This window comes from Anser anser (assembly GCF_964211835.1).
Source record: "Anser anser genome assembly, chromosome: 20".
In the NCBI taxonomy this organism is placed as follows: Eukaryota; Metazoa; Chordata; class Aves; order Anseriformes; family Anatidae; genus Anser; species Anser anser.
Genome location: NC_139741.1, coordinates 1,378,512 through 1,392,716, shown reverse-complemented (window position 1 = coordinate 1,392,716; position 14,205 = coordinate 1,378,512). Strand labels below are relative to the sequence as shown.

Here is a 14,205-nt window from a genome sequence, read left to right as displayed (position 1 = left end):
TTTTTTTTTCCAGCCAGGACTGAGAGCTTGCACTAGTTCTAGTTCTCACACAAAAGGTAATTTTAACCATTGTCCATTTTGATTTTGCATTACTTGTATTTCTAAGACTGCATTAATTCTAATTTAATGACATCTTTTTTATATAAGCAATGCAAAATACTAGAAGACTTGCAATGCACTCAGTCCGAATGAAACTGATTTGGTAGTTCAGCTGGAATTATTTCTTTTTAAAGAAAATTTGCTCATAGGAGAAAACTGAAAATTACCTTTTCCTACCAGCAAATTACAAGATATTCTTTTTTCCTCCCACCTATGGCAAGAACAAGTCTTCGGGCTTCTACAATTCATTGTCTTCATTAAAATGGAAAGGGCTGGAATTAGCCTGGTTCAGTATAACCAAGAGCAAACTGACAGTGACACCGAAGGCGGCTGTTAGCAATTTGATGTATGAGATGAGAAAGGTTTTTGTATCAGTGACTCCCCAAATTACAAATGCATAGCAGCTTAAAAACATGGCACGAGTCACTGCTCTATTCCTAAATTCACTTCTAGCCTCATAATCCCTTTCATAGATCTGTATCAGTTCAGTAATCACGTTTCTACTGCAGCTTCTACACAGTCGAGAAAAAAAGATTTGGTTAATTGCACAAGTCTTAATATTTTCCAATGTATCTATTTCAAGATTGCTAATTCTACTTTTTCCTCTTGTTTTGGCAAACTATTTGCATATTAAGTTTGTGTTCATAGTTCTTCCAGGACTGTAAACAAATTAAAAAAATTAAGTTGTTATTTTATGAATCAATACAATAAAGGCATTTTTATTTACATAAATGTTACATTGTTACTGTGTGGATACATGTGAATTACGTGCTATATCAATAAAATCTGAACACTTAATTGTACCATTCTCTAACAATTTAGCTGTGGAGTTTGATTTACTGAAAGCCACTAATAAAATTGCACTAGAGGATTTCCTTTTTTTTATATACTTTTTTTTCTCCTTTAAAGCCACTTATAAATTGTTAATTTCTAACATACAACAGGGATCTCAAACTAGGAAGTATAGCTGTTGTTTAGCAGTAGATATACGTAGCCCTAAGATGAGCACCTGGATGACAGGCCTTTTTGTCAGAATTTCTGTTCTCCGCTGAGATCCAACACTCCGCACGTTTTCAGCCCGTGCAGGTAGCATCTGTAGCACCCAGTGCCACATCTTTACATGTCACTCAACATAGCAGCATATTATCACAGTCATCCATTGCTAATACACTACTGTGCCTGACAAGTGATACTGTGGCTTTCACAGTGATAGCAATTTCAGTTTTGTATAACCCCCAAGTACGAACCCTTGCAAACTGAACCCCCTCGAAAGCTCTGCAAGACAGGTTTGACTGCAAACGTCTGTACTGATAGCAGAAATTGCACTGCAAACATTCAAACGTAACCTGGATTTGACAAAATGTCAGTTATTTTTTAAGTTCATGTACCTTAAGCAAACATTACTGTTTTTATGTCACTGCTTGGGCAGCACAAAAGCAGCTTTGCCAAAAAACCTCCCAGAGCTGGAAGTTAATCCATAAAATTTTCTCCCCTCCATACCCCAATGGTTTTTCTGCCAGGAATTTCTCGAAGGTGCATATTGGTGGGAAGGGCGAAACTAAAGTACAGGCTAAATGGAAGAAAGAAGCAATAAATTTTCAACATTGCTACAATGACACCATAATAGTCAGTTTGTGATGATTTTCTTTCCACTATCCAACCTTCTTTAGTGCAGTTAAAGTACAGCAAAAAAAATTGCTTTGGAAAAAAGCCAGTTTGTCCAGTCTGGTCCATATACAGTCCAAGTATGTGAAGCTATGGTCTGGGGAATGAAGAGACTCATGCGGCCTCCTTGTCCTCTTTAAATTTATTGCTAATTACTAGAAATTTAATCTAATCAACCACTTCTGGTTAAGCTCATTGTACTGCGGCTACTGTAAGTTTCTTTTAAGCATGGTAAAAAAAAGTCCACAGCTAAAAATCCTACAGGTTTGAATTAAAACCAGAATTATAGTAACTTCCCCGGCTCATAAAGCCACTACCTTGACAAGTGTGCAAACAGGATTAAGTATTAACACTTTCCTTCAGAGAAGAAACAAACAAGGCATATCACAGAAGCAAGGTAGAACCGTCTATGGAAAATGGCTTTCATATTTGGACAAGATACTGTACTGCAGCGTTAAAGAACTCCACGCTTTCTTCGGCTACAAAGTCCGTCAGGATCTATAAGCGGTTCTGAAACACTGGCTTAAATCAAAAACAGAAGAAAAAAAAAGGCATTAAAATTCAGGCAATGTTTCAGGAGTTGATCATCTGGCAACATGGCTGACAGGATGGGAACTTTAAAAATTAAGTGCAGCATCACAACTGGTGGGGGGCCCTTTGCAAGAGGCCCACGTACGTCAGTCAGTTTCAAAAAAAAAACAAACCCAAATTTCACACAATCTTTTTAATGCTGTGACGTTTCAAGCTGCCAGCGCTTCGCTGCTTTTGCACCTGGCTGGCGGAGCCGTGGCGCATCCTCCCGCTGTTGGCGTGGCCGGCGGTGGGCGAGAGCTCCACGTTCTCCTTGTCGATCCCTGGGGAAACACACAGATCGAGGTTAGCCTCGCTTTGCCCACCCTGCGGCTTAATGCTCTAAGGACAGATGCTTCTGCAAATAAACAGGTTAGCATGTAGGCACCTATGTGGTACAAAAAACTGTGACGCCTCTGACGCCAAAATAAAGGCATCGCAGGGTGCACGGAGCCCGCGCCTGCCAGGCAGCGCCCTCCGGACCACGCAACGGCCAGGTACCGGCGACACGGTGACAGTCGGTGACGCTGTGCTCGAAACACGGCCCAGTTCTGCCATGCGTACAGGTGGCGGTGCGGAAACAGCCCTTCGTAACGCAAGCGACCAGCGGTGCTGCCCTAGCTGGGAAAGCACTTCAGACATCTGAGGAACAATTTATTAAAAAAACAAAAACAAAAAACAAAAAACTTGTAACTGTTATAGCAAGACATAACACAGCCTTACTGGTGATGACGACTCGTAAATGAGAGATCTGATACAGCTGATTTACTGCAGTTCTGTAATATGAAAAATCATTTTTTCAGGATCAAACGTATGACTTTCTGCTCAGGGAAAGCACAGCCTCTGACCTGACCAAACACGTCCATGTGCTAACCTGTGGTGCCCATCCACACACGTCCACGCAGGGCAAATTTCAACAAGACTCCTTCAAATAATCTTTTTTTTTTTTAAGCTGCAGACTGGATTTGTTAGTTCAAGCTGCGTCCAAGAATAAAAGACAAAATACTCCCACAGACACAGGCTGATTTGTTTCAATACGTCACAACACTATGAAAATATACAGGGGTTATGAACTGGTCACTGAATCCACCGAGTCATCTCTAGCCAAATAGCAATTTTATTTAATATGGGAAATAGCATATGTATGTGTAAACAAAAAGGAGATGATCCATATGATTTAGATGGATGCACATCAGAGATGCGCTGAATTGCCTGGGTCTGGGAAATTGCTAAATTTTCTTCTCAGAACCTACTTTTTAAAAAGATACTTTAGGTAGGCATTATTCATCTACTTAAGCCGAATGTGCATTAAGGATCTGAAGATGAATTTTTTTCTTTGTCACTCAAAACAAGAAAATCCTTGACAAAGCGTGCTGTCATCAGCAGCAGGCCTTTCCATTCTCCAACAGTCTCAGTCGAGTAGTACCATTAAAATCAAGTTCTAACAGTATCATATTTGCAAGGTTTCCAGCTGTTTCAAATTGCATTGTAACAACACCTGACATGTAGAACAACCTGGGGAGAAAGGGATGCATTTCAGATGGACATTAAAATACCTTCAGAACCTCCTGATCTGAAGACCACTACAGAACCCCACGTTTTCTCATTCGCAGTTTGTTCCGGGCACCAGTCACCTACGTGTAATAGCAATCGAAACACAAATATTTTGAAAATAGGTGCTAAGCACATGCAAAGTAGCCTGTCCTAACTTCTCATCTACTGTGTGCCACAGCACAACCTGGGCAGCAAAACCAGTGTGCAAATCCGGAGTGAACCGAACGGAGATGTGCGACATCTGCATTTCAATACTGCTGTTCGGTTTATCTATACACATATATTGCAACTATAAATATATATTGACGTTCACAGTGACAACAAAAATCACTGCAAATACGCTTGGAAGCTTGCTCGTAACCAACAGGCCAGTGGGATCCCGGTCAGAGCGCTCCGTTTCGGCAGCTGACAACCCCCCGCAGCCGACGGCAGCGTCAGCACCTCCCTGCGGACACAGCTTCTCGTTCGCAGAAGGGACGTGCTCCAAAATGCTTGTTGGTAGAATGTACATGGGTACTTGAAATAAAATTCTCCATACATAACCCCAAAAAGAAGCCCTCCTAAATTAAGCGTAAGGAAACACTAGGACCAGAGCTTGGAGACCATTTATGTCATCTCTTTTTGAGACTGCTCTGGTAAACAAGGCTTTCCAGCTAGCCAAGAAAGTCTCGTTTGACAAACTGATTTAAAAACATCACCAGAGATCTGTACTGAACGCTTCATAAAGTTACACCGAGTTTGTACAAATGAAACAAGTTCTCTGTCTTTAGGCACCTACAGAGGGAAGGCAGACTCTGTAAAGTGCACGGAAAGTCTGCCTGAGAGAGACGGGCACTTCGGCATGTGCCTGACTTGGACGCGCAGCACTGCTGCCAGGCTCTTACCAGCGCAGACTCTTGCCTTAACAAGATATCAGCAGTCACGAGGCTGGAATACGGTTTTTAGTATCTGCCAGCTGAGATAGGATTACAATTAAAATCATTCACAACACCAATTCAGTGTAGTTCTCAAAAGCCCAAGTTTTGCTGGGATATCAGGCTGGTTACTTAGGCCTGGGAACAATCCTCTGGCTCAAGGCCTGCAGATGACCAGCTGTAGGTACGGACAGAACGTCCAGCCAGCAGATGAAGGGTTCTGCTCCATCCTCACGGCATCCGTATCACTACACATACTCACTGAAAACCCCAAATGCAAGTCTTGCAGGCCACACAGCCCTTTTCAGCTACAGTTTTGAGAACAACAAGCAAATTAAATTTAACTCAAGTCTGCAGTGGCAGAGGCTACTTCTTGCTACCAGAAAAGATTTGTGTGTATACAAGGACATCAAAATCCCCCCAAGCACTGAGCCTTAGCTCAGGAATAGAAAGACAATTGTAAGTATATGAAGTACAAATCAAGGTTTTAAGGACTGTCTCACTGCCTGGCAGGTATGGACAGGAGGGGTAAGTAGGCTTATTTTGGATACATCAGGAATAGAACTGATGCAGGTACTCACTTGAAGAGTTGAGTGTAGACACCAATTATTATAATGATTTAAGCCCTGGCAAATCAAGAGGGGAAGAAAAAGAACCAAGAATTAACTTTAAACAAGAACAACTACAGAAGCAGCTTTCTAAGAAGGATATTAACAGGAAACACATAGAGAACAGGTGGGTCTGGAAATCTTAACGATAACTGCTTCTGCAGAAGCGCAGCTTCCCCAGACAGGGGTAGGAGGAGGCTTACAGAGTACAAGATGAGGATGAAACCACAGATGATTTATACCCAAGTGCGTATACCTTTCCTAGAAGCCTCAGATGTTCTCTGCAGGACAAGGTAACTCTTACTATGCTGTGCTAAAAGAATCACATGGGACAACCTTCCAGAACACATGGAACAACCTTCCAGAACAAACCCCATCAGTGTAAGCTTCATGCTGACATATGACAACACATGAAAGCCTTGGGTTATGAGCCATTACTCTAACGTCTTTGGACAGTCTGTCATTTGAAGATATAAATCTGAGACTTGGGCTTAGTGCAGACACACTTCCCATCAATTATTACTTTTACGATAATTCTACTTCAAGTCAATCATTCGTGTAGCAATATCTTCGTGTAGCTGTCACATTACTTCTGCAACAAAATGATTGTCTGAGGCATGTTTAACAACACCCAACACTTGCAGTACATGTGCAGCACTGGGATGAATAGCAGGAATGGTATTTTAATGGGAGGGGCTCAAAGTACAACCAGCAGCAAAAATTAGGATGTCTGACAGCAAATAAAAAGGTTACAGCAAAATCCTATTACTACAAATTATATCTTCCACAGTTTTTTGTCTCATTCCTGTAAGAGATTGATTCTCGTCGGCATGAGCAAGAAGAGCAAATATACTCCACTATTCCACAGTTACAGGGAAAATCAAAACTCCAGCCAGAAGCTGCCTGCGGGCTGTCATCCTTCCACTCCCTGTGTGGGTGTAAGCTTACGAAAGTCACAATCTATGATGAGAATAGGAAGCAACCCACGGGTGTAAGTAAAAAAAGTCTTCTGCAGCTCTTTTCTTTTTATATATATATTTCTCCATATAGAAGCAGAAATCAAATGGTGTTGATGAGTATCCATTTTAGTGAGCCTTTGTCAATTTAGTCCAAAGAACTTACGCCTGCTTTCTGGTGGCGTGCAACTGAAGGTTCAGGGGAAGTCAGCCTTAACATTAGAGCTAATATGAGGCAGTTCTACATTTTACCTTAATATCTGCAGCAGAATAATTTCACATACCAAGATTCCACTTCTTTATTACCAAATTTATATTATTCTTAAAGACATGAATGACCTTCTTTGTCTGCTATATCATCAAATATTATTAGCATCACACAAGAAATTCAGCAGCTTAGCTCTTATACTGAAGCCATTCCCGTGTTCAAAAGGATTAGTAAACTACTTCTCATGCCACAAGCCCAACCCTAAAGCAGATCAAGCAGTATCTCGTGCAAATATGATGGAAGTAGAGTGTACCTTGATGAGGAAGCTGCATGAAAACTGCAGATTTAGAGCAAGGCAGAGAAGCTTCACAGACACAGAATGAAAGAAAAAACATAAGTGAATAATGTCCATGACACGGGGAGAAGGGGAGGGGGTGGAGATGCTGACAGACAAAACATTTATAAACAATCTTGCCTACTTGTTTCCAGATGCAATAAATATTATTTTTCATGTTATCTGCAATTTAATGTATTTCTTAGCATAACAAAAAAAATACTTGGATGTAACGGTTTGGTTTTTTTTTTTTAAACTTGGTGTGACAAAGTAACTCAGCACTGCTAAAGAGTTGATTTTCTTGTTCAGTCGTTCTCAAGTCAGAGTGAGCGGATGGCAGGTCTGCATTCCGTATTAGTCCCATAGTTGCTGTGCTGTTTTAAGAAATCCTGCAGCCTACATTTACTTCATATTCTATAATTCTTTTACCAAAGATTTTTATCTTGGTAGATATGCTTACTCCCTCATTCTTGTCTCTACAGTGAGGAGAGAATGAATAAACACCGCCATCAGTGTACAAGAACACAAAATTCTTGTACGCAGCAATGGAGCTGTATAAAGCGCCAAAAGACCAATTACATTTTTAATAAAATTAAGTAGCTTAAAAAGCAAAGCATGCAAAGTTGCCCTGGTTAACATAAGAGTTTAAACTACTGAAACTGTATATTGACTAAGGTGGAGCGGTATAATAAATGTGGGATGGAGGAGCAAGATGAAATGCCCCATGTTGTGACCCAGTCCACAGTTTCAGAAAGCTGGAGATCCCCTGATCAAATACCAAGGCTTTGCACTGAAATTGCTTGAATGAAGCAAGAATGATCAAGCAAATAAGACAGACACTAAAAACCAGTGAGAGATGATGGGAAAATTAAACAGTCAACACAAGACTTTCATAAAATAGTAAATCACTTAAGGCGGTTTCTCACTATCTTGAAACACCTTTAAAGGCTGACTCCTTATGAAGATGCCTCCGGTGTGGTTACATAAAAATGGAACCATTAGAAAGTTTTTGCCTATATGCAATTTACAGCGTATCTGTGTTCTTACTACAAGACTACAGAAAAAGAATACAAAGCAATACTTTATTCTACTTAAACACTCCGAAATTTAAGTTTTAATAAATTTAAATGTATGACCTCCTGTATCTGCCAAAAATCTTGTTAAAATATTGCTTAAAAAAAATACCCAGAGTCAAGAGATACAAACCTGCAAATCCACTTTCTAACTTTTTGAAGGAATTCAAGACTATTCAAATAAGTAGTCTTCATAGACTGTACTTTATTACAATTTATAACTGTTGGAGTTGCCACTGATGCTACATTTACATGGGAAGAGGCTGTCCATAATGTACTTATTTTCACACTGATGGCCAGCTGTATTTTTCCTCCTTTAGTTTTATCCTTCTTCCTGGTCTAACTTCACAGATAATTTTTAGCTGTATGCCAAATAAGAATGTTCTATCAAACCACCTTCCTTTTCCATAATCTGGTTGTTAACTAACCCTAACAGAGTGCAGCTACGGATAATACAGAAATATTTCTCTATACAGGACGAACTACATGATAACACAACACAGCGGCTGCATTATGCCTTTATAATAAATAAATGACGCTGTAAAATAGTAATCTGTAAAGCTTCTCCAACCTCAACTTTTACCTGTTCTTATTGCTCAAATCAAATGGGATGCCAGGATGCAACCAATAAGTCCCTTTCATGCCAATGTTCTTTTCTTACTTGTTCTCAGGCAGGAATGCAAAACAAGGAAACAATACTATGGCCACAATGACACAAAGGTCTCCTCTAAGCTAAAAAAAGTGCCGTTACTTAAGTAGCAGAAAAAGAAGTAACAGCTGTGGAAAAACAGCTGTGGAAAATAGCCTTCACGTTTTTTCTCCTCATTTCAGACAAATTTATTTAATATAATAAATCATCCTGAGTTGGAGGGACTGGAAAGCAAACTGTTTTCAGTATATTTACACTGATAGGCATCTTAAAATATAATTCTAGAATTCAGCATCAGTATGTCAAGAAGTAATCTTCCCAAACTTAAACAATTTAAATTGAATTCTTAGACCGGAGGAAAAAAAAAAAAAAAGAGTTGTAGTTGCCTTTCACTGCATGAAAAAAAAATCACTATTCCTACATTACTGAAACAACACAACACTGTCTCATTTTTGCACACTGCACCACTACTTGTCTCCCCTCTGCAAAATTCATAATACTCAACAAAAAACATTCTCGCATCTGAGAGCAAACTGATGATCTTCAAGACCAAATTTCTTGAGTAGAGCTATGTATCACAGAATTGAAGGGATTGGAAGGGACCTCGAAAGATCATCGGGTCCAACCCCCCTGCCAAAGCAGGCTCCTTATGTATACCTAAGCCAGACTTATTTCAGGGCTGACAGAAACAAGTGAAAAACAAGACTCAAAACAAACAAACAGAAAACAACAAAAAGTCCACTTCCATAATTATCAAACCTAAATGCAAGTGGTTTCTAGCCTTTCATCAAGGTTAGAAAAAAAAACAGAAATACAGTAGATTGATTTTAGTGTTCAGAACCACAACAGTCATCAGATAGCATAATTTTTATGACAAAGAAGAGTAAAGCACTTCCTCAATGTATCAGCCACTAATCCAAAACCACTTCAGCAGGAATTTTCATGGAGATTTCTTTAACATATATTCTCTTTTCTTCCTATATTTAATTATCTCTAGCTTATGCCCCATATACTATACCAAGTACTTTTTACTCTACTTTTTTCATTTTTCAAAAAGTTAAAATACACGCTGCTGTATTTAACCTCTGCATTTCCCTGTAATTCCCCTTTCCCAAAGCCAGAAGGAATTTAGTGTTTCTATCCATTTACAGCCTTTGATGCCTGTACTTTTCTTGAACACTGCCATTTGATCATCTGCACATTTTTGGCAATACAGTAGTCTAAACTGACCCAGTATTCCACGCTCATCTACCTGAACACTTCTTTTCTTCAAGAAGAGTTTGACCTCTGTATGGCGCTGCCTGTAAGGGTATTGGCCAGAAACCACATAGTCCACATAGTCGATTGAAACTGAGTCAGTCCAGACACTCTTGTCCACGGCACAGCTCTGGATTATTTTTCCTAATAGGTGCTAGCTTGTACTGCCTAAACAGATACTGTTCTCCTTGCAAAACACCATGATTATATGTTTATATTTATTAATTTTCTAGAATTCACTGCTGTGTATCTTCCATAATTAGATGCACCTATTTGTTCTGATGCACTTAATGTTATTTTCTTCATGCATAACGACTTGGAAGACAGCTTTTGTGATGGACAAAATCCAACAACTGAAATATTTGTGTACTATCTTAGTCAACAGTTTAATATTCATTTGACTCAATAATGCAATAATGTTTGATGCATAAAAACACCCCAAAAGACAATGAGACTGAGCACTTGGCTGCATAAACAGTAAATTCAATAAATTCTCCTTACCTATGTAGTATCACAACAGCTACTGACCTGGGGAGTGCTGGGAAGTTGCGAGCGAGGTCATAGAATTGGAAAGGTTAAGGTTAGCAGTAATGCTAAGCTGGCTCTGCACTGCGGGAGGATATGGAGATGTGGGTGTCAGGAGAGATTCTTCACTGGTTTCCTCATCAATTCCAGGCAAATACGTGTCAATCAAGGCATCAAGAAACTTCACTATGAGTTCAGCATAGTCTGGGATTTGTGTTTGCTGTGGGTGATGGGGGAAAAAAAGATTGATTCCTTTCTTTCTACTTTTCTGTCAATATGAGCTTTGCCCCAGAACTCACTCTAAGATTACGCTGGTTTTGCCTGGAAATTTTAAAAAGCATTTGAAGTAAGTATAAGCAAGAACTGATTTGTGATCTTTTCCAGATTAATCTAAATGCACTTATTAAAGATCACTTGTAGGTGTGATTTCAGTACTGCTGGGAACTACAAGGCCAGAAAAGAGAGGCCGTTTCACTCATAAAGTGCCACAGCTACCCAAACCTAACAGATTATTAAAAGTATTACTTATACCCCATAACCTACCATCCAGAACGCTGCCTATCCTGCTTATCTACTCCTTGTTACAATGACTAGAGGGAACAGATAGCAGTACAGATGGTAAATTCTTTAATTTTTCTGCTGTAACATAAAATTTATCCTTATGGAATTAACACTCTTATTGATTTAATTCCTTAAACTGTAAGACAGAGATGATAAACTAAAGAAATAGTTTCTGAATGATGTACATGTAGTGAACTTAGGAGTGCTGGAAAGGTGCATTTACACACCTGACTGCTTTTAGCCAGCTTCAGTAAGTTGACTCTACTGCGTCTATGAAAATATCCACTGCAGGCTAGAAAACTGTTTTAGCCACGAAAGTGAGCCTTATGGCACTAACTGCTCATATCAATTCTGTAATTTATCATTTATCTGCACCCCTCCTGAAGCATCAATGTTCTTTATAATGAGAACAATGGTAAAACACTGATGAACTTACATACAGCATACTATTCTTACCTTAGAAAATGGGCCAGCAAACCTCCATAACCCATTAAATCCAAAACCTACAACAACAAATTGAATGTTACCACAAAAACACAGTTCTTAGTTGACAGAAAACAACTAGAAATTACACATGGAGGATTACTTGGATCTACTTCAGCATGGAAATGAGATATTTTATTTGGAGACTGAAAATACTAAATTTTGTCCAAACTGAATAAGATAAAATGATAGAATTCTAATTTATTAGATACATAAGTTAAAGAGCCTCAAAATCGCAGAACTGTCATGCAGTAAATTCTTGATGATATTTTAAAAGGTAAATTTAACTTGTGAATATGTGTCTCATTTCGGAAATTATATCAACACAAATTTTTCTCAATAGTCATCTGTTTCTTATGAGTTTTCCTCGATAGTCTTTGATTAAGGATCATAAAAAATATTTAGGTTTTAAGTGCTCGAGTGTCACGTGAAAGTGGAGATTAGGTGTTAAAAAACAAATGTTGCTCTATAAAACTTACCAATCATTAAATTAACCCATAACTTAAAAGGTTAACTTAAAGCTCACCATTCATCACCACCATATAATTTGGTTAGTAGAAACAAATAGTGAGTATTATACTTCTAATATCTGATGCACAACTACAAAAACCAGTTTTAATGGTCATGTCAGTAGCTGTTTTTTTAATATGCAAACACTTAACTATTATTTGGATTTATGAAGTTGGAAAGAATCCACACAGCAAAACTGGCTTGCTGTTTCATTAAGGCTGCAATAATTCAGACACTTTTTCATTAGCAACTCTAACTTAAAATACAGCGGTTAAAAAAAAAACACAACCCAAATATTTACTTTGTAGATAAGAAGTTTGGTATTGGGGTGGAGACTCTTCATGGTAGACAACACTCTGAACAATCCCATGAATTGGATTCAACAAATTTGGATCCTGGCACAGTGACAAAAGGGTATTGATCTTGGAATCCAATAAATTATGCCTAAAGAAAAGAACAGTGGCTTATTTTTTTTTTCCACAAAATAAGAATACAGTTTACAACTGACTTTAAAAAACAGCAGTTAAAGTGGGATTTTCAAAAGTTCTGTGATTTTAGAAGTAGAATGCAGCGAGGACGTTAAGAGGAATAACACTTCTGAAAATTTGTAGTAACAGCAGGACCCATCAGAGCATTCTTTTTGCCTAGCACTTTAGATTGCAAATATGTTTATCATTTTCAACCAAAAAAATTATTCCCTGCATTTGCGTACATGTCAAAGGTGAACTTTCAAAGCACTTTTGTAAACTTGCGAGGGTACAGACTCATTTGAGCTCCCTTGCAGAACTCAAGCTTTGATCACACTGTATTACTGCACTATATCATGCCCATCAAGTTTGACAATCAGTTTAAGCATACACAGAAGAGGACAGAACAACATCGTACGTTAAGCCCACCCCATGATTTAACAGAAAACAAAACAAAACAACCTACAACTTGGGCAGTAATGATACAGGCAATTCAAGCAGCCTCTGTGTTGACCCTTTAAGACATCATGAGCTCAGAGAAATGCCCGTAATGGTAAAGAGGGCTGTCTATGCAGGGCTTCCTAATAGCATTTTTTCTTTTGAGGCAAAATGCCCGTTACTTACAACTGTGATTTCAGTAGCTCACAGAACTTGTTTTATTCTGACCATTACTTTATAAAACCAGAAGAAGGTACCACTCTTTCTAAATCAAGCATCAGTCAGTTTTAAAAGTCTCCTCACTTTACCTTCTGATAGCTGGGTTTCCCTTGCATGTATTGCCTGTAGTGAATACTACTTTTAACCTGTATCTAAAGAAATACATACAACGAGTACATTGAATCACACTTTAAATCAGTTTTTTGGGTTACTTATTAAAAAAAATCTGAGTCTAACTGGTACAAAAATAGTACCAAAGAGACACTACATACAGACTTCTATAGAAAACTATATGACTACATTAAAACATAATTTGACTCCCTACAGTAACAAGTAAGCGATAAAGCCATGCTGTGCCACTAGACCAACGGCAGCAGTGACGCTGAAAGCTTTCAGGAGAACCTGATGTGCACAGCCCGGCTCCCTAGCAAGAGCGGCACAGCGCTCTCCCACGCTCTGCCAGCCTGCCCAGAACCCGGTGCTGAGAAGTGCTTTGGGACCATCTGTAGCGCTGCTATCCAAGGGTGCCTATTCTAGCAGGAACTTTATATTCATTTAACATAGGGAAAAAAAGACAATTCTCAGATTGCAATGGACATTTGTCTCAACAAGGCAAGGACAGGTTGCAGCTAGTAACCTACAAATGAGAAGTACCTCATACATGCTCCTCTGGTCCAGAGACTGTTTAAAAGGAAGGCCAAGTCAGGGTTTCAGGTACTTACACAACAGGAAAGACCTTTGGGAAGACAACACTGGCTTCTGCTAAATACTCGTACAGAATCCGCTGGTCAAACTCATCAGTAGTGTACTTCACTAATGTTGCCTATGATAATGTAAAGGATTAAATTAGCATGCTTCTAATAAGAGAATTTGAGTAGTTACAGGCTTTTTTGTTGTTGTTGTAGTTTCAGATTTTAGTACTTCTGGGTTGCAGAAAAAGCAGCATTACAGAACATTAATTTATGTCCTCTTCGGACATGGAATCGAGTGACTTCATGTCTTCGTTGGACACAATAAGAACAGCTGGCAATACCTTCTATTTTGGCAAAAAAAAAAAAAAGCCAGTTTTTGACAAAACTGTGCAACTGACTCTGTGCATTATAACAGGAATGCAA

The 14,205-nt window shown here is 38.9% G+C and overlaps 1 protein-coding gene across 2 annotated transcripts in view; it reads right to left on the bottom strand.

Moving 5' to 3' along the window:
- Positions 1–217: 217 nt before the first annotated feature.
- NF1 (neurofibromin 1) overlaps positions 218–14,205 on the bottom strand; it is a 98,380-nt gene continuing 84,392 nt past the window's right edge. For both annotated transcript variants that reach the window (XM_083806095.1, XM_083806096.1), the window contains 5 exons: positions 13,813–13,913; positions 12,268–12,410; positions 11,430–11,476; positions 10,416–10,632; positions 218–2,618 (listed from right to left, as the gene is read on the bottom strand). In XM_083806095.1, coding sequence (XP_083662221.1) covers positions 2,476–2,618; positions 10,416–10,632; positions 11,430–11,476; positions 12,268–12,410; positions 13,813–13,913 — 651 coding nt within the window. In that variant the 3' untranslated portion in view covers positions 218–2,475. The remainder of the gene's footprint in view (positions 2,619–10,415; positions 10,633–11,429; positions 11,477–12,267; positions 12,411–13,812; positions 13,914–14,205) is intronic.